At 34.8% G+C, this 27,081-nt stretch overlaps 1 protein-coding gene across 2 annotated transcripts in view; it reads left to right on the top strand.

Moving 5' to 3' along the window:
• Nucleotides 1-27,081, top strand: part of EPC2 (enhancer of polycomb homolog 2) — a 155,818-nt gene that overhangs the window by 95,985 nt on the left and 32,752 nt on the right. Inside the window, exons 4-7 of one of the 2 annotated variants that reach the window (XM_072613156.1) lie at nucleotides 17,943-18,149; nucleotides 20,611-20,759; nucleotides 22,067-22,199; nucleotides 26,101-26,292. In XM_072613156.1, the coding sequence (XP_072469257.1) occupies nucleotides 17,943-18,149; nucleotides 20,611-20,759; nucleotides 22,067-22,199; nucleotides 26,101-26,292 (681 nt within the window). The remainder of the gene's footprint in view (nucleotides 1-17,942; nucleotides 18,150-20,610; nucleotides 20,760-22,066; nucleotides 22,200-26,100; nucleotides 26,293-27,081) is intronic. The other variant, XM_072613157.1, reaches the window with a different exon arrangement.

Raw genomic sequence — 27,081 nt, 5'->3', positions numbered from 1 at the left:
ACCTGAAGGAAGCCAGGAGGCATTGATGAAGAGTGAGAGAATTCTAGGCATGAGCACATCCAGTGAAAATGCCCAGAGTAGAGAGATAACAGAGTATATCAAGTGTGAGGACTATAGCAAGGAGGACAGTGTCATTGTATCTCAGAGTATATCTCAGAGTAAAGTGTAAGATGACTAGAAAGGTAGAAAGGGGTCAGGTTATGAAGGGCTTTGAAAGCCAAACAAAAAAAAAATTTGATATTTGATCCTGGAGGTGATAAGGTACCACTGGAATTTAATGAAATGAAGGGTAACATAGTCAGATTTGAGTTTTAGGAAGATCAGTTTGACAACTGAATAGGAATGGACTGGAGAAACTTGAGGCTGGGAGACTGACTAGCAGACTATTACAGTAATATAGACATGAGGTAACGAGAGCCTGTTACTAGGATTGGTGGCTGTTTAAGAGGAGAGAAGGGGGCATATAGGAGAGACATTATGAAGGTATAATCAACAGAACTTGGCACTTGATTGAATATACAAGGTGAAAGAGTTTGAGGAGTTGACCATGAATACCTAGATTATGAGCCTGGGTGACTGAGAAGGCAAGAAATAATATACCCATTATACATATTAAGCCATACAAAACACATTTCCACTTTAGCCATATTGTGAAAAAAAAGCTACAAAAAAGCTGAGAGAGAAAATATGCTTCAGTTTACACTCAGAGTTCATTAGTTCTCATTCTGAAGATGGATATCATTTTTCATTATGAGTCTTAGAGTTGTTCTGGATCATTGTATTGATCAGAGTTGCTAAGTCTATCACAGTTCATTATCTTTACCATATTCCTGTTACTTTGTACGTTGTTCTCCTGATTATGCTCACTTGACTTTGTTTCAGATCATATAAGTCTCTCGAGGCTTTTCTGAAAAAAATTCCTTCATCATTTCTTACTACACTATAGTGTTTCATCACAACTTGTTCATCCATTCTTCAATTGATGGTCATGCCCTCAGTTTCTAATTCTTTGGCACCACACACACACACACACACACACACACACACACACAAAGTTGCTTTTTTTGTACTTATAGGTCCTTTTCCTTTTATGTCTTTGTGGTATAGATCTAATAGCATAGTGTTGGTGGGTCAAAGAATATCCACAATTTTATAGCCCTTTGGACATAGTTCAGAATGGCTGGATTAGTTCATAGCTCCACTACTATTGTATTATTGTATCCATTTTCCCATGTCCCTTCCAGCATTTGTCATTTTTCTTTTCTGTCATTTTAGCCAATCTGATGAATGTGAGATGATACCTTAAAATTGTTTTAATTTGCATTTATCTAATTATTAGAGCATATATTTTTTTTTATGACTGTTGGTAGCTTTGTTTTTTTTCTGAAAACTGCCCGTTCATATCCTTTGACTATCAGTTAAGGAATGGCTCTTTTTAATAGGTTGGGTACTCAAGACACAGTAGTCAATGAATATTGCAATCTATTGTTTGATAAATCTAAAGATCCCAGCTTCTGGGATAAGAACTCACTGTTGAACCAAAACTGCTGGGAAAACTGGATAACAGTGTGGCGAAAACTGAACATAGACCAATGCCTGACACTGTACACAAGAGTAAAGTCCAAATGGATACATGATCTAGGTATAAAGACTGATACTATAAACAAATTGGGGGACCAAGGAATAGTGTATTTGTCAGATTTACGGAGAATGGAGAAATTTTTTTAAGGTGTTATTATTTTTTTTAAATAATTATTTGTTTTCAGTGTTCTATGATCACTTCCATGTATCTTAGATTTTTTTTCCTCTCCCTTCCTTTGCCCCTCCCTCCCCACTCCCTCTCTGAGACAGCTTGCAATCTTATATAGGTTCTACACATACATTCCTCTTAAATACAGTTTTACCATAGTCATGTTGAATAGAAGAATTAAAATGAATGGGAGAAACCATAAAACAAAAGAAAACATAACACAGAAGAAAATAGTTTGCTTCATTCCGTGATCCAAGTCCATAGTTCTTTCTCTGGATGTGAATGGCATTTTGCCTTAAGAGTCCATTGGGAATTTTTTAGCTCCTGCTGTGAAGAGCTAAGTCTACCAGAGAAATTGCTCTCACACTATGGTTGTTGCTGTGTATAAAGTTCTCCTGGTTCTGCTCCTTTCACTCAGCGTCAGTTCGTATAAGTCTTTCCAGGCCTCTCTGAAGCAATATTGCTGGGTCAAAGGGTACGCACATTTTTGTAGCCCTTTGGGCATAGTTCCAAATTGCTCTCCAGAATGATTGGATAAGCACACAGCTCGACCAGCAATGAATTAGTGTTCCAACTCTCCCACATCTTCTTCAGTATTTATCATCTTCCCATTTTGTCATGTTAGCCAATCTGGTAGATGTGATGTGGTATTTCAGAGTTGTTTTGATTTGCATCTCTGTAATAAATAGTGATTTAGAGCATTTTTTCATATGATCATAGTCATGACTTTAAATTCTTCCTCTGAAAACTGCCTGCTCCTGTCCTTTGACCATTTATCAACTGGGGAATGACTTGTATCATTGTACATTTGACTCAGTTCTCTATATATTTTAGAAATGAGGCCCTTATCACAGACACTAGTTGCAAAATTCTTTCCCAGTTTTCTGCTTCCCTCCTAATCTTGGTTGCAATGGATTTGTTTGTGCAAAAACTTTTCAATTTAATGTAATCAAATTTATCCATTTTACACTTTATAATGTTTTCTGTCTTTTTAGTCAAAAATTTCTTCATTCTTCATAAATCTGACAAATACATCAGCAATATTGCTTCTAGGACTATATCCCCAAGAGATCATATAGATAGGAAAGGATCCCACATGTACAAAAATATTTATAGCAGCTCTCTTTGTGGTGGCCAAGAACTGGTAATCAAGAGAATGTCCATCAGTTGGAGAATGACTGAATAAGTTGTGGTATATGAATGTAATGGAATGCTATTGTGCTATAAGAAATAATGAACAGAAAGACTTCAGAGAGGCCTGGAAGGACTTATATGAACTGATGTAAACGTGAAAGGAGCAGAACCAGGAGAACATTGTACACAGTAACAACCACAGTGTGCAAGGAATTTTTCTGGTAGACTTAGCCCTTCACAGCAATGCAAGGACCTAAAATAGTGCAAAAGGACTCATGAGGCAAAATGCCGTCCACATCCAGAGAAAGAGCTACAGAATTGGAATGCGGGATGAAACAGTATTTTCAGTTATGTTATGGTTTTTTCTCATGGTTTCTCCCATTTCAATTCTTCTGTGCAGCATGACTAATGTGAAAATGTGTTTAATAAGAATGTATGTGTAAAATCCATACAAGATTGCATGTCATCTCACAGGGAGGGAGGAGGAAAAATCTAAGACTTATGGAAGTGATTGTAGAAAACTGAAAACAAATAAATTAATTTTTAAAAAAAGGAATGGCTCTTTTTTAAAAAATAAGTTCGGCTCAATTCTTTTTATATTTTAGAATTGAGACTTTTATCAGAGAAACTGCCTGTTTACATTTTTTCCCCCGATTTCCTGCTTTTCTTCTGATTTTTGCTGCTTTGGTTTTGCTTGTGTAAAACCTTTTCAAATTTAATTTGCTAAAAATTATCCATTTTACCTCTTTTGATCCTTTCTATCTCTTGTTTGATTCTTAACTTTTCTCTTTTCTGTAGAATTAACAGGTAAATTTTTTGTTTTTTCTTGTTTTTGCTTATATCACTCTTTATGTCTAAATCATGTTCCCATTTTGAACTTATCTTGGTATATGGTGTGAGGTGTTGGTCAATGCCTAGTTTCTGCCAGACTACCTTGCAGTTTTAGGCAAATAATGAATTCTTACCCCAGTAGCTAGTATCTTTGGATTTCATCAAGAATTGGGTTTTATTTGTGTTTGTATATTGTATACATAATCTGTTCCATTGATCAACCAGTACCTTTGGGAACTGTTAATGTGAAATAAGATAATACAGAGGGAGAAGAGAAGAGGAGCTGTGACACATTAAAACCAAACAAAACAGAGCTTTAGAGAAAGGAAACCCAGTTATGGGGACTGAAAATACACTTAGCAGCTGTGATTTGGACCCTGAAGCAGCAAAGGAGATCAAGAAAGCAGTCAGATAGGTATGAGGCAAACCAGGAGAGTATAGTATCACAAAAACCAAGAATGGAGAGAGTATCTAGGAACAGAGGGGCTCTTAACAGTATCAGATGCAGCAGATAGATATGAAGGATTAGGAACAATTAAGAGACCATTGGTAACTTTGGATAGAGCAGTTTCAGTTAAATTGAAAGCCAGAGTTCAGAGGATTGAGGAGGGAGAACAGGAAGAAGATGCAATGAGTATAATCACTTTTTTTGAAGGAATTTGGAGATTATGATGAGAGTGAGTTGTTTTCTGTACTTGTGCCTTATGTTTTATCGGATTCTTGAGAAACCACACATTAGAGATGTAGAGCTAAAAGTGACTTTAATAGGCATCTAGTACACTCCCAACCTGCTGGGAAAACGTTTCAAAGAGGCTTTGTGAGATGTCCAAAGCTGTATAGGTAGTAAACAGCAGGGTTGATATTCAGAACTCAAGTCCTCCAGCTAAATCCAAATTTTTCCTACTGCAGCTTACTGTTTCAAGAGCAGATGATTTTGTTCTTTCTTCTCATTATCAGTATCGAGTAGGTTACAAGAGCACAGATATGTATATTTGGCAAAGCTGATTACCAGTGTTGGGGCTGAGCTATCTTAATTGGTGAGTAAATAAATGCAAACTCACCTAGTCTGCTACATCTGGGCAGCTCCATATCATGATGACTGTACTTCCTGTATCAAAGAATTTTCCACCCAGGATATCTTCCCATCTGTTTTTCTGGCCTCTCCACCCTTTTCCACCTTGTATGCCTTTACCCACCCCCTTTCTATTTTCTGCTTTGGACATGGTAATCAAATCAGTACCACTCTTGCCTTTGGAAGGGACATGTCATTCAGCTTTCCTATAGTAGCTTCCTTTTCTTTCCTTCCCACTACTTCTCCATTTGGATTATTTCCACCATTCCATTTTAGAATATAAGCTCCTTGAAGGTATGGACTATATAGCTTTAGTATTAATGTTTCTGTTATTTTCCATAATGCTAGGCACTTAGCAAGCACTTAATATGTACTTTTTCATTCTTTCAAACTACTGGATATTAAATTTAGAGTGCAATTGAAAGAGAGATTCTTTATGGATGTAGAGGTCCTCCAGGTACTCCTTTTTGTACATGACATTATATTGATTTTATCAACTCCCTGCACATTGTAGTACCTTCTTATTAAGACCCATGGTCATGAAAGAGTTTGACTTAACTATCCGTAACAGAAGAATCAAGTGATTGAAGATTTGATATGCCATTGAATGGATGGTTATCTATAGAACTAGTTCATTAGTGTATTTCTCTTTTATAGATACTGAAGTTTGGAAATGAACTGAGCCTAAAATGCGTTAAATAGGAGCAAGAAAGTGGGCTGAGTTACATTTGGGAAATTGTGCGATTCATTTAGCGATCCTAAGTCTTTCCCTGAAACAAATGTCCTTTAAAATAAAAAGCCAGTTTTCTTTCAGTAATGGTATGTGGTTGTGAATCAAGAGATTCCACAATCTCTAAGAAATAAAGTGGCAAATGACCTAAAGAATAATGGGAAAATGTATTGTAGGGGGTTGTTTATAGGATTCAGCATTCTCCTAGTAAATAATTATACCCTACACTTAGTGTTAAAAAAAATTCTGCTGGACAAGGTTGATCATGTGGCAAGAGCTATGCCTGTAATGTCAAGAGATTTAGAGGAAGGACCCATTCCACATTGGGTTGAGCCCCCATGAAAGGATTCTGAGAAGTTACTGAAAATAGTCACACAAGGTATAACACACAAAGGGGTTATAATCTGAACTGTTTGAGGGAACACCTATCTAGTGTTTGTCCTTCATTGCCAAAGAAGACCATGCCATCAGAGAAATAATGATGTGACTTGCATTTGACTTTGTTTTGAGTGAGGGAGAGCTGTGCAGGTCACCAGCCTCACTTCTCCTCCAGAGCCATCTGAATCCAGTGACCAGATATTTTTCAGGATGACTGGAGATGACCTAGGATGAGGCAGTTGGGATTAAGTGACTTGCCCAAGGTCACACAGCTAGTGAGTGTCAAGTATCTGAGGTGAGATTTGAACTCAGGTCTTCCTGACTCCTGCACTGGTGCTCTATCCACTGGACCACCTAGCAGCCCCTATCTAAGAACACCTATCTAAGTGCAATCTCATAACCATTGAATTTTCCATATCAAGTGTGCTACATAGAAAGGAGCTCTATTCCCTCTACCTTGTAGAGTGATCTAAAATAGCTTTGGAAATAGAATTTTAAGAATCAGAGTAACCTGTCAGGAATGTTAGAAGCCTGTACTTTCACCCTCTAGGGATAGGTAATAGACCTTTGATTTCTTTGCTATATGTCCCCATACTTTGAGGTAAAAACCCTCTGCCCCTGTAGTTCAGTGTCTTCTCTGCAGTTTATAGTCTTAGAGAGTTTCCTGTGGCATTGAGAGGTTAAATGACTTGCCCAGGGTTACACAGGCAGAATGTGTCAGAGGTAGGAAACCCAGGCCTAGTTTCCAGGGCAGCTCTCTTGACTATGCTACAATTGTATATTCTGTTCTTGAATGATGATGCAGTTGCTGGACCAGGCAGTAAATTGGTAAATCTCACTGATAGTTTTTGGTTGTTTTTTTTTGATGTGAGAGCAGTCCAGTTCTGAATCACTGGACTTGCTTATCAGTAGCATGTTGGCATCCTGCTGTCCAACATAGCAGCTTTGTTAGTTTTTGTCTCTGTAGCACATTCAACACATTCTACTTCTATTTCAGGATTCTTTCTGGTGAGATGATCAATAAGAATAGACCCTCTCACACTTACATGGAAACTGAAAAAGAGGCAATTACCATTATCAATTTATATATTAGCCTCCTCCCCATGGCATCTTGTCTAACACTTAGTTTTGTAACACCTAATTTACCCCAGGCCTGCTTATAATCTGGCAATGGATAACTCTTGTGTTCTTGTGCGTGTGCATGCTCACACACATATATACATTCATGTTCAGCTAGGTGGTGCAGTGGCACCAGTGCAAGAGTCAGGAGGCCCTGAGTTCAAATCTCACCTGAGACACTTGACATTCACTAGCTGTGTGGCCTTGGGCAAGTCACTTAACCCCAGTTGCCTCATCCTGGGTCATCTCCAGTCATCCTGATGAATATCTGGTCACTGGATTCAGATGGCTCTGGAGGAGAAGTGAGGCTGGTGACCTGCACAGCCCTCCCTCACTCAAAACAAAGTCAAGTGCAAGTCATGTCATTATTTCTCTGATGGCATGGTCTCCTTCATGGCATGGTCTTCTTCGGCAACAAAGGATGAACACACACACACACACACACGCGTGCGATGGAAAAAAGTCATAGTTATCAAGTAGTCTGAGTAAGGATTTCTGGGAAGCTGTTCTCTAATGATAATTAGATAATCATAGCAGCTATGCTCATTCAGTTTCTGAAAAAAAAATTTCTGATAGTATTGAGGGCCTCATAACAAGATAACCAATGAAGCTTTGGTGCTTTTAAACTGTGGCCATGTGAGTCATTACCAGAAGAATGAGACCAGAACCATGACAATTACCTATATGTACTTGCCTTTTAGTTCCTTGTTTGCCTGCAGACAACACATACACTATCAGATCTTGGACAGCATTCTTCTGTTTTAAGATGTTCAAAATTATTGACAGTGTTGATGTGTTTCCATTTCAATATAGTGATTTTAGAGCAGTGCTTGTGTATTTCATCATATCAGGCACCATGTGGAATGAATTTTTTACTATCACAACAAAAATCAGAGGCAGATAAAGCTTCATTAGCTTGTCTTAAAAAAAAAAAAAAACCTTTGTATCCTTTAATGAGATATTAGCTGTGTTTTTTTTCCTGAAACAGCTAGACATAGAAAGTTATTTATTGTATCCAGCAGTTCAGCAAAACCATGACAGTTTCATGAAATACTCATCACATATTTCATTTCTCAGCACTTCTATATTTAAGTCTGCATATTACCACACCATTCACAGGTAATAGATGTGAAACTTGCTATGGTTGTTCATATCATCGCAGAATAAGTTTTATCTTACTATGATAAAACAAAGTACTGAGTACTCTGGTATGATGTGTCTATAGCCTAGGACAGAGTTTTCCTTTGTGTTCTCATTCTCTGAGAATCAGTTTTTCATTTTCAAAGATAGTCATTGGAATTCATTAGAAGGGATTTCCCACATTGATAGGGAAAGGAACCTAAATAGTGACTGTACCTTACTGTTAGGTATTAACACCTCTCAGGGCTTTGATCAGGCTCTAGAAATATGGAACAATCCTTTGCAGATTGATCACAGAATTTAAGTTAGATGGGATCTCCCAGTGGCTATCTAGTCTAATTTATACTGGAAAAGAATTTTTCCTACAAAATACTAGACAGATAATCTAGCCTTTAATTTAATTTACCACCTCCAGCGTAACCCATTCCACTTTTGAAAAGCTCTGTTAGCAAGTTTTTGTTTACGTGAAGCCTAAATTTACCTCTGTGATACACTCATTGCTCTTCTGACGATGATGTTTTTTCTGTTCTATAATGTCTTAGTCTTTGCAGTCTTCTCGGAGGAGTCTAGGTTGATTAAAATTAGGCCTGTTCCTCTCAAAGGAATTAGAACCACATCGAGGATGAGAGACAAAATTTTCTTTTTTCCTAAGATAAATTTAGACTAGAGTGATTCTCCCAGACCTATCCAGTGAATTTACTGTTGATATTAACTGCCATTATCTTATTTCTTTACATTCTATATTAATCATCGCATCACATTCTGTATTAGCCATCACATCCTTCTTGAGGCTTCTCCTGGTCCCCATCTGCTAGTGTCCTCCTGCACATGTGACTTTGTGTCTATTTTTTTGTGTGTTTAATTTATACCTGTTTTTATACTTGTCACCTTCTTTATTAGACTGTAAGTTCCTTGAGGACAAAATCCATTTTGCTTTTGTCTTCATATCCTCAGTACTTAGCACATAGTAATATTTAGATATGCAGAAATATAGGACAAATATGATGACGGCAAGAAAACATATGCATAAATATAAAGCTAGAGTTCATAATTTGCATTTATGTATAGTGGGAAATAATTTAGGAATGATAGAAGAGATGAGTTGTATTTAACCATAGCTATTATGACTAGAAAGATAGGCATATTAAATTAAAAATTAAAAGAGTCAGTTCTATAAACATTTTTCATTCATATTCAGCACTGCTGTTAGATTCAGTTTGGGGGTTCAAAACTTGAGAGACTTGAAAAATCTGCAAGTCATTTCAGAAAAGTGGCCTATGGTGCCTCACCACTGCAAAGAAGTGAAAGATGGTTTTTTATCTCTTCTTTGGGTTCAAGATAGTCCTTACAATTTTGAGGCATTCATTTGTTTTGTTTTTTCTATTTATAGAGTTGAAGTAAAGCAAATTGTTTTTTCTAGTTCTACTTTAATTTGCATCAGTTCATATGTCTTTCTCTGCTTTTCAATATTCTTCTTTTCATCATTTTTTCATAGCACAGTAGTAGACCATTGAGGTAGCTAAATGGTGCAGTTTATAGAGCACTGGACCTGGAGATAGGAAAATGTGCTGAGTACATATCCAGCCTCAGAAAGTTATTAGCTGTGTGACCCTTGGCAAGTCATTTGACCCCTATTTACCTCAGTTTCTCATCTGTAAAATGGGAACACAGTGGAGAAGGAAATGGCAAATCACTCCAGTGTCTTTGCCTAGAAACAAACAAAATCCCCAAACCAACCCCATGAACAAAAGCCCATGAGGTTATATAGAGTTGGACATGATTGAATGACTGAACGATAGATCATTACATATCTGAATTAGTTTAGCCATTCTCCAGTTGATCACTCTCTACCTTGTTTCTAATTCTTTGTTATCATAAAAAGTGCTGCTATAAGTATTTTGTTGTATATGTGGCCTTTTTTTTTGTCATTGACCTCTGGAGTAAAAGTTTAGAAGTGTAGTCTCTTGGTCAAAGGATATGTATAGACATTTTTGTCATTTGCTTAGCATAATTCCAAATTGCTTTCGAGAATGGTTGTACTAATCCACAATTCTACCCATAATGTCTTAATGTGCCTGTCCTTCCCCAGCCCCTTCAATATCATTTTTTTTGACGTTGTTGCCAATTTGCTGGATGTGAGGTGAAACTTCAGGGTTTGTGTTTTGTTTTTATTTCTCTTATTATTAGTGATTTGGAACATAGTTTCATATAGTTGTTTAGTTTGCAGTTTCTCTTTTTGAGAACTATTTGTCTATATCCTTTGGCTGCATGTTAATTGAGGAATGGCCTACATGTCTTGTAGTAGTATCCTTTCACTTACAAAATTCTGTCTTTTTTCAGTAAAATTCCAAATTGTTTTCCAGAATGGTTGAAACTAAAAGCTCCACATTAGTCTTTTGTATTGTTCCACAGCCCCTCTTCCAATTGCTGTTTTTCTCTTTTGTCATCATTGCTGATCTGATAGTATTAGGTGGAACATAAGTTACGTTAATTTGCATTTCTTTTATTATTTGTGATTTGTAGCATTTTTAAATGTTAATAACTTACATTTTAATCAATCAGCAAACATTTATTAAACTCTTAGTATGTGCCATAAACTGTGCTAAGGCTTTGTGCTAAGAGCTTTGTTGCTTGTTTGTTGTTCGTTCTTCATTTTCTAAGAGGACCAGTGACATCATGGGGTGATGTCTTGACTTGTGAAGGAATTGGATTTAAGTGAGGAAGAGTTTTATACAAAACAAAGAAAAAGAAAAAAGAAACAGCCTGCTGCCCTCAGGAAGCTAATATTTTAATGAGGGAGGCTACACGTAGATGAAAGAGAAACGCAGAATGCATAGAAGTTAACTGGAGGGAAAGGCTCCAAGGGGAAGCTATTTCTTATAAAATATAGAGTTTGTACTAAGTCTGCTTGTTCATATCTTTGATCTTTTATAATTCATTTCTGTGAGATGAGGCATAGAACTTGAAAAAGAGGTGTAAAAATTGCTGGTGAGCTTCCTAAAAGAGGGAATTTTATCTTTGAGTAGCAAATGCTTTGGTACCTCACTTTTCCTTACCACATAGATTTTGTCTTGAGCACATTAAACTAAAATATTATGGAGTATTGTGTATCATTGGCAAAATATAAAATATTATTTAATCCTGCATATGCATTAACCATTAAGACAAGCACCTCAGGAGTGAGGACTTGCTGAACCCTTTCCAGGGCTGCTCATCTACCTTTGGTGTCCATCTCTCACCCAACTGTCACCTGTGGCTCCAAGAAGCTGTAGCATGTGCAGTGGCCATACCCTAGTAAAATCATCTCAGCAGATGGGCTAAACCAGGTTGAGGGTAAGCAACAAGCCTCAAACTCATTGATGAGTTAGGGAGATGTCTACCCCAAGCATGTGAAGACTTCCTCCAGTAGAATGGGTAGTTGAGAATAGTTTGTTCTGATGATCATACAGGTGAGTGTAGCAGGCATGGTGGAGCATTCAGAGCTTGGTCAGACATCACAGATGCCAAGGTCATCCACTGTATCCCTGGCCATTAACAGTTGTCTTGACTTTTGTCTTGCCACTGGACTTTAGTGACTGTGGGAGAGAGAGTGAGGCTGATGACTTTGTGCAACTCTGCCTCACTTAAATCCAGTTCATGAGCCAGTCAAGACGTCTTATCACCCTGTGGTCAACAACAACAAGCATTTTAAAAGTTTCCACTATGTGCCAATGTGCTTACATGCTGGGGATACATATAATAACAAAGAGTTAAATCCCTGCTCACAAGAAGCTTACATTCTAATGAGAAAGATAATAAATACATGGAAAGTAGTTATCCAAGGTTGTTGTTGTTGTTGTTTGTCCTTCGTTCTCGAAGAGGACCATGGCATCAGGAACCTGGGAAAGTTATACAAGGTAGTTTGAAAGGGAAGGAACTAGCAGTTGGAGAGATCATCAAAGGTTTCATGCAGAAGATGTTGTTTGAACCACCTCTTTAAAAGATGGAAGGTAAGGAGGATTGCATTTCTGTAATGGGGATGGAGGAGATGGAGGATTGTGTGTGAGGACCAGAGAAGGCCAATTTATCTAGAATGCAGAGTATGGAAGAAGAAATTAACATCCAATGATAGAAAGATAGGTTGGCAGCAGATTTTATGAATGGTTTAAAATATAAATAGAGAAATTTGATATTTTATTCTAGAGGTAATAAAAAAATCACTGGAGTTGCTTGAGTCTAACATAATCACATCTTTTCTTAAGGAAAATTACTTCAGCAGTAGTAGGATGGATTAGTGGTGAGAAGCTTGAGGGAGAGAGACCTGTTAGGAAGCTATTGGAATAATCTAATAGAGAAGTGACATTATACAAGATGTCTTAATACTCATTTTACAAATAAAACTCACTTTATAAATAAAGAAATTGAGGAACAGGGAATTAAAGGGACCTATTATAGGTAATGAGAATGACCAGACTTAAGTCTTTGTAGTCTTATTGTAGAGCAGGGGTTCTTGTCCTGGCATCAGCGAATTTTTTTTTTGTTTGCTGACTATATTTCTATATAATTGGCTTCCTTTGTATTTTGTTTTATGCTTCTAGAAGCATCATTTTGAGAAGGGGGTCCATAAGCTTCACCAGACTGCTAAAGGGCTTTCATGATGCAAAAAAAGTTAAGAATCCTTGCTTAAGATGTGTTTATTCCAAACATGTGTTACCTATTCAGCTTCCTACTTAACCTTAAGATTTACATAATTTTGATCCTTTGGTTTTCCTTTCCATCAAATGTAGATAGATCACAGACATCCTTATCTTATCCTGAGGAATTCCCCATCCAAAAATCTTGTACATATCGACTATGTTGGAGGCCTTCCTCTGGTTCTTTAAATATTCTGGTTATGGCTATAGCATTTGAGCTAGTTGCTATTTCTTATTCTACTACATAACAGTACATAATTGACCCACCTCGTTTTCAATTCATGCCAGCTGTTGATCATTAATTAGACTGTGAACTCCTTAAGAACAGGGACTGTTTTTGCATTTTTCTTTGTATCTCCAATGGTTAGCACAGTGTCTAGCATATAGTAAGCACATAATAAACGTTTATTGAGTGACAGCGTTACCAATGATTACATGAAGAGGTAAACTAAAAGGTTTGATCAATCAGATCATTAAGCATCAAACAAACAGTATTAAATAGGAGAACATTTAGGGGGAGCTGTTTTGGTTGAATGATGATGTCAGAAACTAGATTGTAGGGAGTCAACAAGAGAGTAAGTGGAGCCACCTGAAGTAGATGGCCTTCTCAAGGAGTTTAGATACAAAAGGCAGAAGAGATGTAGGATAATAGCATAGATAGAAGGATCAAATGAGGGTTTTTTTTAGAATGGGGAGATGTGGGCATATTTGTAGGTAGTAGGGAAGTAGCTAGTAGACAAACAAGCTAGTAAAAACAAATGAGAGCAAAGAATATAGAATTGTAATGAAGTGTACTCCTTTTATTTGACTTAATCTAGTAGAATTTTCAGTTCTTGGTTATTTGTAATTTTATTGGACCAACTTGGTGGCACAATGAATAGATCACCAGGTCTCAAGTCAAAAGACCTGAATTCAAATCCATCCGCAGATACTTACTAGCAAGTATGATGCTGGGTAAATCACTTAACCCTGTTTGCCTTGGTTCATCATCTGTAAAATTAGCTGGAGAAGAAAATGGCAAACCACTCTAGTATCTTTGCTAAGAAAACCTCAGTGAGGTCACAAAGAGTTGGACATAACCAAAAAAAGACTGAACAACACTTACCTGTAGCTTATAGTTTTCGGGGGTCAGTTAAGTGGCACAATAGATGGAGTTCCAGGTCTGGAGTCAGGAAGATCCATCGTCCTGAGTTCAAATCTGGCCGTAGACACTTATTACCTGTTTTGCTGTGGGCAAGTTAGCTCAGTTTAAATTTACCTCAGTTTTCTCATCTGTAAAATGAGCTGGAGAAGGAAATAGCAAACCTCTCCATTATCTTTACCAAGAAAACCCCAGATGAGATCAAACAGTTGGACAGGACTGAACAACAAGCAACAATTTTTATCGGAAAATTACAAATAATATCTAAGGAAAAAAAGGCAAATAAAAACTTACTTTTTAATGACTCCATGATACAACAGTATTTTCTCACATTAGTTCAGATTTATCAGAAAGATTAAATGAGTGAATGGAAAAAGCATTTAAGTGCTTTTCATGTACAAAACACTATACTTTTAATCCTGGGGATACAAATAGAAAAGCAAGACAGTACTTGCTCCTAAAGAGCTCCTGTACTAATTGAGAGACAGTACTTACAGTCCTTAGCATCCTCAGGGTGCATAGCAAATATTAATTTATCTTTAGTGTCATTTTAGTTGACAGAACCATACCCTTTGTTGACATTGAACTATTTGACAATTCTAAGCACTTTGGTTGTGAGAGTTTTATTTTTCTAGATTTTCAGTATTTCCAACTTCTGGGGAGATTGTAGTCAGGTTATCTCTCCACATGCATTGCTCCCTTACAGTGATGCTCAACCAAAAAGTAGTAATGTGAGTGTTGGTGGTTCTACTGTTCCTTGGGCTGACCTGCCCATTGTTTGAATTTGATCAGTGTATTGTAGTGGTAGTTGTGGGGATGTTAAATTACCTTTCCACAAGAGTTGCCCTCTTTAGTGATGATGGCTTGAGGGTTCAGGTCTAAAACTGGGCCAGTGGTATGGAGGGCCTTGATGTTCCCACAGCTATTGGTCACAGGCTCTTGGCCTTTCTTTATTTGGGTCTAAGGATAAAGTCAGATCTTGAAATTTTAAAAGAAGCATGTTGGATAATGATAGATGGAATAATGGTTTCATTTTTATTTTGACTTGTTGTAAGTTCATAATTTCATTCTAAATAGAAGTGGGAGATCACATTGAATTTGGGATAGCATTAAGGTTTTTTGGTAAGTTTGTTTCAGATATACACAGTTACCCACATTACGTGAAGTCAGTATAGTTTTTCTTTCTTTTCTTTCATTCTGATTCTCTGTTCCACTAAAGAAATTTGTTTTACTAATGAAAATTATGAAAAATTTGACCAGGTTTGCCAGAAGTTGTTTATGATTTCAGGAATAAGGGTATTTCTAGTCACATGTAAGAGCTGCTAGCTTTGTTTGGAATTTTAAAAAAAACGCAATCCTGCTATGGTTTCAACTCTTTCATGGAATTGGCACCAGCAATTTACATTTATAGTTAATGCCTTACCAGTCTTCTCATACCTTATACTTCATTCACCGCATACTCTGATGCAGAGACACTGGCTTTTCTTGCAATTCCCTCACACAAGAAACTTCAGTTTTTGACTCCAAACATTTTATGTGAATGTCCTCAAGTCGGTAATGCTTTCCTTCCTCATTTCTGCTTTCTTGTTACTCTGCCTTCCTTTAAGGGCCAGCTAAAATTTCACTTTCTGCAGGAAGCTTTTTCCCATCTCTTTTAATTGTCCTCCCTTTCCTGTGTTAATTATTCCCTATTTATCCTATATATCTTTTTGTGCATCATTCTTTGTATGTTGTCTCTTGCACTGGATTGTGAGCTTCTCAAGGGTAAAGACTGTCATTTGCCTTTCTTTGTATCATCACCACCACTTAGCACAATTCCTGTTAAAATACTTACTACTGTTTATTGACTGGATGACACTTTCGCAACCTGCAATTTGCTTGTAACTTAAGTTTTATTATTATTGATGTATTAAGTACCTAACGTGTCTACAAATTGTTGGAAAATATTCTAAAATATATAGTTAAAAATATAAAATTAAAGTCTTAGAATTAAATGAGTCTCTTAGTTATTTCTCCATATTTATTTGCTTATTAATGTGTGCCTTCTAATAGTCCTTAGTAGCCTCAGCTATTAGAGCAGGATTTTGAAGTGCATATTCATCATATTTTGAATATTCATAGATTTGCCTTTTAAATTATTTTATTTTATTAATTAAATTAATTTAAATAAATTAAATAAAATAAATTAAATTATTAATATTTTACATATTGAGTTTCTATATAAACCAATATCACTAAAATATAATAGATTTTGAATTTAGGTATTTGGTATATACCTTTTATGTTTAAAATGGGCATAAATATAAGCCTCTTTATTTGTTCCTAAAGCCACTTCCCAAGGAAGTAGGTGTGGGTGTGTGCACATGCATGTGAGCGAACATGCACATGGAATCTGAGACAACTAGATTTACATTTTACCAAATAGTATAAAATTCATTTCTAAAGGAAAAAGACACCTCCATTTCTTATTGATAGCTATAGGAGTACAAAATATAATACAAATATATAAAACCTACCCTCAACTTGGTCTTTAAATACTCCCCAGAGAAATATAGAACTACCAGTTGGAATGTATCGTTGCTCTGAGTCTCATGAATTTTCCAGAAAAACTGACATTCGTTCATATAGTTACTGGAAAGTACTTTTTTGGAATGTGAGGGGAGTCCGTTTAGTCAGACATAAAACATTTTGCCCATAAAAGCAGTAGGAAATATATTTATTTTTATAGTTAATTGTCAAAACTCTGATAGTTTTAACATTAATGTCCTATGGGGTGCCCTTTCTATTCCCTTTTTTGCTTCTTTCTCTTTGAATTCACGTAAAATATTTTCAGCTAATGCATCTACTTCATTTTCTTGTCCTGGGAAATCTGTGAATTAGAAAAAAGGCCAGAAAAGAGGTGATGAATTTAAAAGCAGGAAGAAAGGATGGAAATTGATATAAATTTGCTATATTTTCCTGAGTGATATCATGGCAGTGTGGTTTCATATTTTGTTTATGTGTGCTGTGATTTCCCAGAAAGTCAGACTAATATTTACTTAATAAATTTAATACTTAATAAATATTTACATAAAATGAATGTTGCCAAGTCAGGTATGAATGATAAAGATATTACATGCAATTTATGCCATTGTTATCCTCTATTAGCGTTCATTACTGTAGTTAACATATTTAGCAAGCAAACATGAGAAAACAAACTATTTAACCTCTATTTATTATCTTATTTTTTTTTAATTTATGTGATACCAAGGTGTTACTACCTATACACTATAAGAATAGTGGTTCATACTTTATTTTTCAGCTATTCTGTATATAAAGAGATTTGTATGTATAGACAATTTTTTAAAAGTTGTCTGTAAATAATTTTTAAAAGAATATTCCTTCATTTTAGCCTATGATCTACTCGCATCTGATCCCATGAAATCTATATCTAATTTTCTCAAGAAAGCAGAAAAATCAGAAAGCACCACCTGGGTACTAGTGATTGATAAGCAGATGCTATGTGAAAAAATTGTCAGAGCCACTTGCAAGTCCATGCTTGTGACTATAAAATCCACTGTATTTTGATTAAAGCAGTTAATGAAATAGGAGACTTAAAAACCTAATACTACAAGTAATCATGTAATATGTACTTAGATTGCTCTTTATTTCATCAGTTTCCAAAAAAAAGTACAAGTTTAGCACTTTTGTTGCCATATTAGCTTGGCTTGTTTAGCAATAGAATAATGGGTTCAAAACGTTTTTTTTTTTTAACCTTTGACAAAGTCTCTTAGGTGGTGTGAAACGAACTATCATGATGTTAAAACTAACATTTACATTCTTGAGATTTAATGTGTCATTTTAATTGTTGGTGGTGGTACTTTACCTATTCAGTTTAACTAAGTGAAAGTATACATATATGTTTAATCTTATTAGCATTTTTCTTTTTCCTTTTCAAATATTGTCACTGATGGCATTTTATATTTTTCATTTAGCTTGTAACACTCCAAGAAGCAAAACTGCTGCTAAATGAGGATGATTACCTTATTAAGGCTGTATATGACTACTGGGTGAGGAAGCGTAAAAACTGCAGGGGGCCATCCCTCATTCCTCAGATAAAACAAGAAAAAAGAGATGGCTCCACCAACAATGACCCCTATGTTGCTTTTCGGAGAAGAACAGAGAAAATGCAGACTCGAAAGGTAATTTGTAATTTGGGTTTTAAGTGCATTTAGCATAATGGTGTTTAGGACAAATTTGGTTTTTCTGTTACCAATAAAGTTAGTGGTTTTTGAATAATTTCAACATAATTTAGAGATTGATAGAATTTAATACTTTTAAAGGAAACAGTTTAACAACTTTATTTGAAATTCTGTTTTTCAGTGGTTCTTGAGTGAGGGTATCTCATTTTCAGCTTGTACTTTACATTGACCAGTTGTGGTTATCTTATTTGAACTTTACTCTCTGTCTAGACTACACGAACATAAATTACCTTTCCATGTCAGTTGATCAGAGGTGTGAAGAACATTCTCAATTTCTAGAAGAGGAACCAGTTTGGAGCTGCGAATTGATTTGGAAAGACTTCTTTCACCTTTCTTTTGATTTGGAGGTGTAGGGGAATGATTGATTTCAAAGATTTAGTAAAAATGCCACTAGCCAGAATTTTCATAATTTTATAAGCATAAAATACACAAACCCATCCTCTACTACAATCCATAGTTGGGCAAATTATAAATGAAATGTTAGAGTTAAAGACAGCCTAGTGATGCTGAGCCTGGGGTCAGGAAGTTCTGAGTTCAGATCTAGCCTCAGATATTACTAGCTCTATAAGCCTGTGTAAGCCCCTTAATCTCTGTCTGATTCAACTTCCTTAACTCTAAAATGGGGATAATAATAACACCTACCTCCCAGGGTTGTTGAGATGATTAAATGAGAAAATATTTATAAAGTGCTTATCACAGTACCTGGCACATAGTGAATGCTATATAAATATTAGCTATTATTCACGACCTAACCTATCTCATACTTCCTTCCTCTGTGAGCCATTCCCAGACAGAGCCAACTCACAATAATTATCCCCTTCATATTAATTTTAGTATGTGTTTGTTACTAAGTATAAGCTGCCTTGTGTTATTTTTTTTTTCTGTAAGTATCCGGTCTCATCACCTAGATTATCAGCCCTTCCAGGACAAGACCCCTCTTTTATTTCTATTTTAATTCATGTTATTTAGTGCAATACCTTGAATATACTGTGAATACTGTATGTTTGTTTTGATGATGATAATAGTGTTTATTTTCTTTTTTGAGGAACAATTATTAATGCCTATTTGAGTAATCCCTGGAAGTTAGGGTGTAGGTTTTACCTAGAAACACAGAGGTCTAAAGGGAGAAAGAGTCTCTTGAGGTTTAAAAAAAAGTTGATATATTTGTTTGGATTTTTTGATATTTTGTGTTCAAAAATTTTATTTAAATGTTATTTAAGAATATGCTTGATATGCTTTTACTAAGTTGTTTTTTGAGACGATATAATAAGTATTGTATTCTACTTATTAATAGGTGGAATGCTAAGCCTTCACATATAGACTGATAGAATTTTCATGAAACTCCGTATTCTTTTGTAGAAAAGCACAGTCATTGTACTAAATAAGCAGGGAAATACACACATTTTCCATGCCTAAAAATATGTGTCTCATTCTTCATCTGGGGTTCATTAACTTTCCATCCTTCTTTTCCTACCACTCTGATCATTTTTTCTCAGTAGTTTTCCTTTGCTGGATCTTTGTCCAGTTCATACCAGTTAAAAGCAGGTATCCTTCTTTTCTCACTTTATGCTGTTTCACTTATTGATTTCATTGGCTCCTATAGATTCAGTTATCATCTCTCTGCTGGTGACTCACAAAACTATCTATCTAGCCCTAACTTCTATCCTAACTACCAGGCTCCCATCTCCAAGTGCCTATTAGGCACCTCAAATTGGTTGTCCTGTAGACATCTTAAACTCAACATGTCCAAAACTGAACTCATCTTTTCCTGTCAGATCCTTCCCCTTCCAGACTTCTATGTTACTGTGGAGGATACTACCCAATCACTCAAGTACCTAACCTAGGTGTCATCGTTGATTTCTTATTCTCTCTCACCCTCTATTTCCAATCTATTGCCAGTGCCTTTCAATTTTACCATCATGCCATCTCTCATATATATCCATTCTTTCTCTGATGCTGCCACCACCCTGGTATAAACCCTCATTACCACCTTACATGGGCTATTTATTGCAGCAGTCTGCTGGTTGGTCTCCCTGGAACAAATTTCTCCTCACTCCTTTCCATTCTCCATTCAGTTGTCAAATTGATCTTTCTAAGGCACAGATCTGATCATTTTAGCTCTTCTTCACTCTCCCCTTATCCTCCCTTATTTACCTTTCTTTTGTCCCAAGTTAGAGTGAGAGGAAATCATCCATTTCTGGTTATTTTTAAATATTTGGATATTACATACATTATTAAAATTAAGTGACATTTTTTGATTTATTAACTTTATTCACAGAAATCTTTCAGTGAGTCTTCAGTAGTAATAGCTTAGACTTATTGTGGTTATTTTCTCTATGCTAAGGTAGAAAAACAGCATTTTGTTGTCAATTAATAATTTAAAATTGTCATTTTTCAATAGAATCGCAAAAATGATGAAGCCTCATATGAAAAGATGTTGAAATTAAGACGAGAATTTAGCAGAGCCATAACTATTTTGGAAATGATTAAAAGAAGAGAAAAAACAAAACGGGAATTATTGCACTTAACATTAGAAGTTGTTGAAAAAAGGTAACACTGGTACTATTTTATACTGATAACTAGATGAGCATTTGTATCATGAGAGTTTCTAAAAATCACGTCTTCAATGCATTAAAAGTTTGTGATTTCTTTGGTATATGTATATCCTCTATAGATGTGCATGCGTGTGTGTGTGTGTGTGTGTGTGCGTGTGTGTGTGTGTGTGTGTGTGTGTGTGTGTTATTCTTTAATAAACTGTGTTTATAAGTCATGGCTACTATTTCTGGTTGTAAGCCTTTTTAAACTTAGCTATGCCTTTCAAGCTTGAGTAGGTCATATCAGACCTTGTGAAAACAGGAATGCATGGTTCACCCCATGCCACAATAATGAGAAATTGGAATAGGACTTTATTACTTTATTATTTTCTAGCATTTCAGTACATTTTTGCCATTATGAATACTATTGAAACTCCTCTATAACTAGTATATCATCTTTAGTAATTATTGTAACTGTGAAGTTAATCACTGTGATAATGAACTTTTCTAAAATTAGGTAAGCTACCTGGTCCATAGAAAATTGTTATTCAGTCTATCAGTGGATCTTTACTCAAATGCCTGATTTGAGCTTTTCCAAAATTAATTAGGCTAGTCCTTAGAAAACTAGCATGTAACCCATTATACCCATACTCTGATCCTTCTTATCATGGTAAAACCTGTCAAAGTTTGTGTTCCACTGGTCACCTACATACTGTGGTATAGTATTAGAGTAACACTTTAGTAAATGTAAATATTATTAAAAATAATAAAATATTGTATATTTTTAAAAAAGATTTAAATTTATGGGTTTTTGTTTTCATACAGATTTAAATAAAATAAACTTGAAGTATACTTTTTTTTAGTGATAATATACAATATTTTTATAATATGGTCAGTATACATAAAATAAAAGCTCACTCAGAATTTAAGAAGAATTCTTATATTAGTTTCATTTTATAGCTGATTAAGCAGAAAAAGCTGACAGAACGGTTTCTAAGATATATTAATACTGTTTTCCGCTTTAGTGTTCTTAATTGATGCTTAATAAATGATGATTTCAGTACTTCAGGGGAAACATTCTGAATATCGCTTTGCCATGTAAAGTATAGAAAGTTTAGAAGTTGACTGCATGTATATTAATCATGCTATTAAAAGTGTTTATTTTTTTTTTAACTAAGCCTTCAATATATATTTTATTTTGCTCTAAAAATGGGATGCAAAGAAAACATTCTTGATATGTTTGATTGGTTCTGGCCAACTGAGGCTCCATTGTACTCATGTTTGTATACAATATGCAGTTCATCTTTTTATTATATTTTAAAGATATCATTTGGGAGACTATGGTGGTGAAATCCTTAATGAAGTGAAAATTAATAGACCAGAAAAGGAAATATATGCCACTCCAGCAAGTCTTCATAATGGAAATCATCACAAAGTCCAAGAATGTAAAACTAAGGTAAATAATTTTTGAAGAGAATTACATCTGATTAATTTGACCAGAGTCAAGTAAGTGTTGATTGCAGTACTTAAGTCTGTAAGTGTAACTTGAAAAATAAATTATTTTTTAATGTATCCTTTTACGTAACTGTATTGTGTTTATAATCACTATCCTTTGCAGTGTCCTTTGTTAATGGTGGCAGATTTTAAAAGATGAATGTCAAAATTTAGATTTTTTTCCAGGTAGACTGTTTCTTCTTATTGTCACCATTTATCTTCTATTTAGGCTGTATGAATTTAGGCAAGTCACTTAACCGCTCTGTACCTCAGTTTTCTCATCGGTAAAACAAAGGGATTGGACTAATTTAATTTTAAAGTTCCCTTTCCCACACTGAGTTTCTGTGGTTGTATTTATTTATTGCTTACTTAGATGTGTGTCACCATTCAAAGTCCCTTAAGATTGAGTTATGGATTAATTTCATTCCTTACTATTTATATTCACTTAGCACAGTGCATATTAGGTACTTGATAAATACTTCCTGATTGATTGAATGACTCTTATTTTAGGGAGCTTTTGGTTAAAGAAAACACAATATTTACTCAAATACATAAAATACTTCAGCTAGCTAACTCTCTTATTTTAGGGAACTTTTAGTTAAAAAAAAAAAACACCACCACAATATTTACTCAAATACATAAAATCCTTCAGCTAGCTACATAGGAAAAACTTGACCATACAAATGATATTAAGGTTTCAGAAATTGAATTACTGACCCATTAAGTGACCTGAAAAATGTTTGGAATTAAGATTAGCTCCATTCTTTGGTTCTACCAAAACTCTAGAAATTGATTGTTTCTAAACTAATTGAAAACAATGTTTATTTGTTTAAAATATTAGTTATCTATTTTAGAAATACTGTATAGTAAACCTTCATTTGCTGTGGGTGCATTTCTGAAGTGTATGACAAAACAGTACAAGACAAAAAGATAAAAAGCATCTATTAAGCACCTTCTACATGCCAGGCATTACGGTAAACACAGATTAAAAAGAAAGGCAAAAGACAGCCCTTGCCATCACATTCTAAATAGAGAAGAAACAATATGCAAACAACTATCTACAAATAAAGCATATGTAAGATAAATTGAAGATAATCAACACAAAGGTGCTATGATTAAGGATGATAAGAAAAAGTTTATTAGAGAAGAAGGTTTAGCTGGGACTTGAAGGAAGCCAGGGAAATCCGGAGATAGAGATGAGGTAGGGAGAGTCGTGTGGGGAGGACTGTGCCACAGAGAGGAGAACATCCAGTGGATGAAAATGCCTAGTTGGATAGAGAATGTCTTTGGTGAGAAAAAGCAAGGCTTCTAGTGTCAGTGGATGGCAAAGCATGTGAAAGGGATGAGGTGTAAGAAGATTGAAAAGATAGGAGGAGGCCAGGTTATAAAGGCCTTTGAAAGCCAAAGGATAACTACAGCCTCAAGCAGGAATACTCTTCCCTCATGCAACCAAGAAGAAAAAGGTCAAAATGTATGGGGTAAGTGGGGGAAAGGTGCTTATTGTATTTGTTAGCAAATAAAAATGTGTATGATCATAGAACTCTAATTGGTAGGGATGCCCGAATCTTAAATGCCTTCCCATCCTTGGTCAGTGATTATTCAGCTGCACGTATTAAGAAATCAGTTCACAAGTCATAAATTAATGGAAGTTTTGACTTTATTGAACCTGAATTCTAGATACTGCCTACTGAAAAAGAGGGCAGCTATAAATGTAGATTATGTAGTTATCTGAATACTAGAAGGGTTCTTATAGCTAGTTCTAGTTCAGTACTCTTATTTAAAAGATGACTAAACTGAGGCTTTGAAAAGTTAAGTGACTTGTCCCAAGCTGTAATTATTAAAACCCACGTCATTTAACTACTATTGACCATGCCATGCCATTTCTCTTTGTATTTGTATCTTTGTCCATTCAAGATAAGAGTACTATATTGCTGATTGTGGGCGCTACTCTTCACATATTTCTACTATAGGAAATAAAACCTTGTTTTTGTCTTAGAATATTTTTCTTCAGACTGAAGATTAGAAGCAAAATATTTTATACTAATAGATCTTTAACTTTTATTTTTATCAAGGAAGAATGTAAAGGTAAGATGTTGATATCATACACACACAGAGAATTTTTCTTCTTTAGTTTCCTGCCTTTTAGAGATAACTTTTGTTCTTCTAACTCAATTTTCACATGTACTCAAGACTTGTATAAAACTCAGGAAGATGCTTTGACCCTTTTTAAAAAGTAGGGTTCCTTTATAAGAAAGTAAGTTATGGGAAAAATTAAAATTTTTGGTAATAATATAATTTTGGAGTTTTAAAAATTGTTATTTAAAAGTCTGTTAATCATTAAATTTCTTGTTTCACTTTTTCTGTCAATGAAGGAAGACTAGCAGTCTATAATTTATTTCACTACTAAGAGTAAAATGTTTTACTAGTTATCATGGCATCATAAACTAACAGGCCTCACGTAGAGCGCATGGAGTGCATTTCCTTGTCTCCAAGCAGAATGACTTCTAAATTATCTATAAACAGAGAACATTTGCCAGTGCAGCAGACTTACTTTTTAGACTAGCATTAGAGCAGGTAGTGCAGTAAATTGGCATTCTTCATAGTCCAACTAGCCTGGCTTAAGAGTTAGCCTTGGATAATGAAAGTGGTCACTTTGCTGGAAGTATGATCTCATTGATATATGAGTACTCCCTCCATAGAGGCATCACTTTTAACATGTCCTGGAACATAGTAGGTACTTTATATGTATTTGTTGGTTATTGATTGATAGTCTCTCATACAATGCTAGCCCATCATTTACAATAGATGTCCACATCTGTCTGTAAATCTGAAAGGGGCACTTAAAAGTTTAATTTCTTAACTCAAAAACTACCATCAGTGCTAATTTTTTTTGTGTATTGACTGTTAAACTCTTCATGTTCTTTTTTGTAAGAATATAAACCTGAATCAGTATAGAGTTAGAGTGTGTTGAATCTTGCAAGTATGTTTGTATTCCTTCGTTTGTAATCAACATTTTTATTGTTTAGGTTGATATAGCTGGTGGTAATGATTTCCAACTCTTTCTTATACACCACATACGTGGTTATGCTTATCACATCAAATTTAATTACATGAAAGTACATTAATGTCTTTGTCACCTTTCAGACCGTTATATATAGGTAGTTTCTTAGAAATTGTTTTTTCTTATTCTGTTGCTGCTTCACATACCCATTATGTCTTGCCAAGTTGATTTTCATAATATGAAATATCTTTGGTTCTTAAGCAGTTATATCTGTTACCTTTCCATATGTATAATTTCACCATCAGCTTAAGATTTGTATACTTGTATTTGAAGATGATTAAGAATATTAATATATTTTAAAATAATGAAACTTTATTTTCATTGAAATTAGTCAACTTTATTTTTTAAAAAATTGCTCCCAAATAAATCAAGTTACTAAACAGGCATACAGATGATTCATAAATTGAATTGAACTAATTACTTATTTATAACATGAACTAAAATTTATCATTATTCATTGTCAGTTATCATAGAGAAAGAAAAAAAGAAAGATAATACAAATATCTTTATAGTGTTTGCACTGTAAACATTTGAATAATCCCCAAAGCCGCACTATTAATTTTAGCTTATTATTAATAAAATATAAATTCAAGTCCCTTGATTGATTTCTATTGTAGCTAACGGGAAATAAAATATGTTGAAGTAGACAACAGTAGAATGATTCCTGACATGTCCATATTCAAAACAATAAATAAAATAACTTCTAAATAAAACTTTTGGTTTTCATAGAGCAGCTTAGGTTCTTTGAATTATAAAATATTTTCATTTTCCCTTTCATCTTGGGCAAAATTATAACAAACAGCACCCTCATCATTCATCTTTAAAAGAAGAGGCACCTGATGTTGTTCGTCAAAAGAAGAAGTACCCAAAGAAGCCAAAAGCAGAGACTTTGATAACTCCTCAGCAGCCCACTACTGAGACATTACCTGTGATCAATAAGAGTGATATTAAACAGTATGACTTCCACAGCTCAGATGAGGATGAATTCCCACAGGTACTTAATTTACAATTTATTTTAAAACATCTAGTCACTGATGTCAACATTATTGTAAGTTCTAGTTGGCACAAGTAGAAAACCTCTGGCTCAGTCAAAAATTGTTATTCAAATTCTTGGATAAAAGAAGCATTTAGAAAGTATTTCCTTTGTTTACTGTATAACTTTCAACCATAATGTACAATTGTAAAATTCATTCACTAAAAGTTTTGATGGTTCTATTCATTGTAAAAAGTGCTATTTCAAAAAGTATACTTGAAAAATTAATATATGATAGAAGATGTATCTGCTAAATTACTTAAAAGTTCCTCTTCCTTTCATTAATTTCAGTGCTCACGTTTGGGCTCCATTTATACTTAATTTCACCTTTTCCCACCTTCAAATAGTCTGACTTTTTTTTTTTTTTAATATATGCACATTAACAATGGTGAAGGATAACTTATTTACAGTTTTTGAGTAGTTAACTTTTTATTCATATCAACTAATGAAATAATACTTAAAAAGATTTTAATGCTCAAGAATCTTGTTACATTTAACTCACAGTATTTACCTTTTCCAGTTGATGTAAGACAGAAGAGGCAGTCAATATTGGGAGATCTTTTGTTAAGTCACATGTTAGACTTAGAAATGTAAAGATTCTTAAGAGAATGAAGGAAAGTCCTCATCCAACAATCCAGAACTAGAGGATACTAAATTTAACACATGGATCACTATTTCTCTGCTTTGTCCTTCCTTGCTAATAAACTGTGGCAAGGAAGATCATTTTACTACAGATTTTTTTCTAGTGGG

Source organism: Notamacropus eugenii, chromosome 5 (genome assembly GCF_028372415.1).
Source record: "Notamacropus eugenii isolate mMacEug1 chromosome 5, mMacEug1.pri_v2, whole genome shotgun sequence".
Classification (NCBI taxonomy): domain Eukaryota; kingdom Metazoa; phylum Chordata; class Mammalia; order Diprotodontia; family Macropodidae; genus Notamacropus; species Notamacropus eugenii.
The sequence above is the reverse complement of the archived record's forward strand: the minus strand, read 5'-3'. Positions and strand labels throughout refer to the sequence as shown.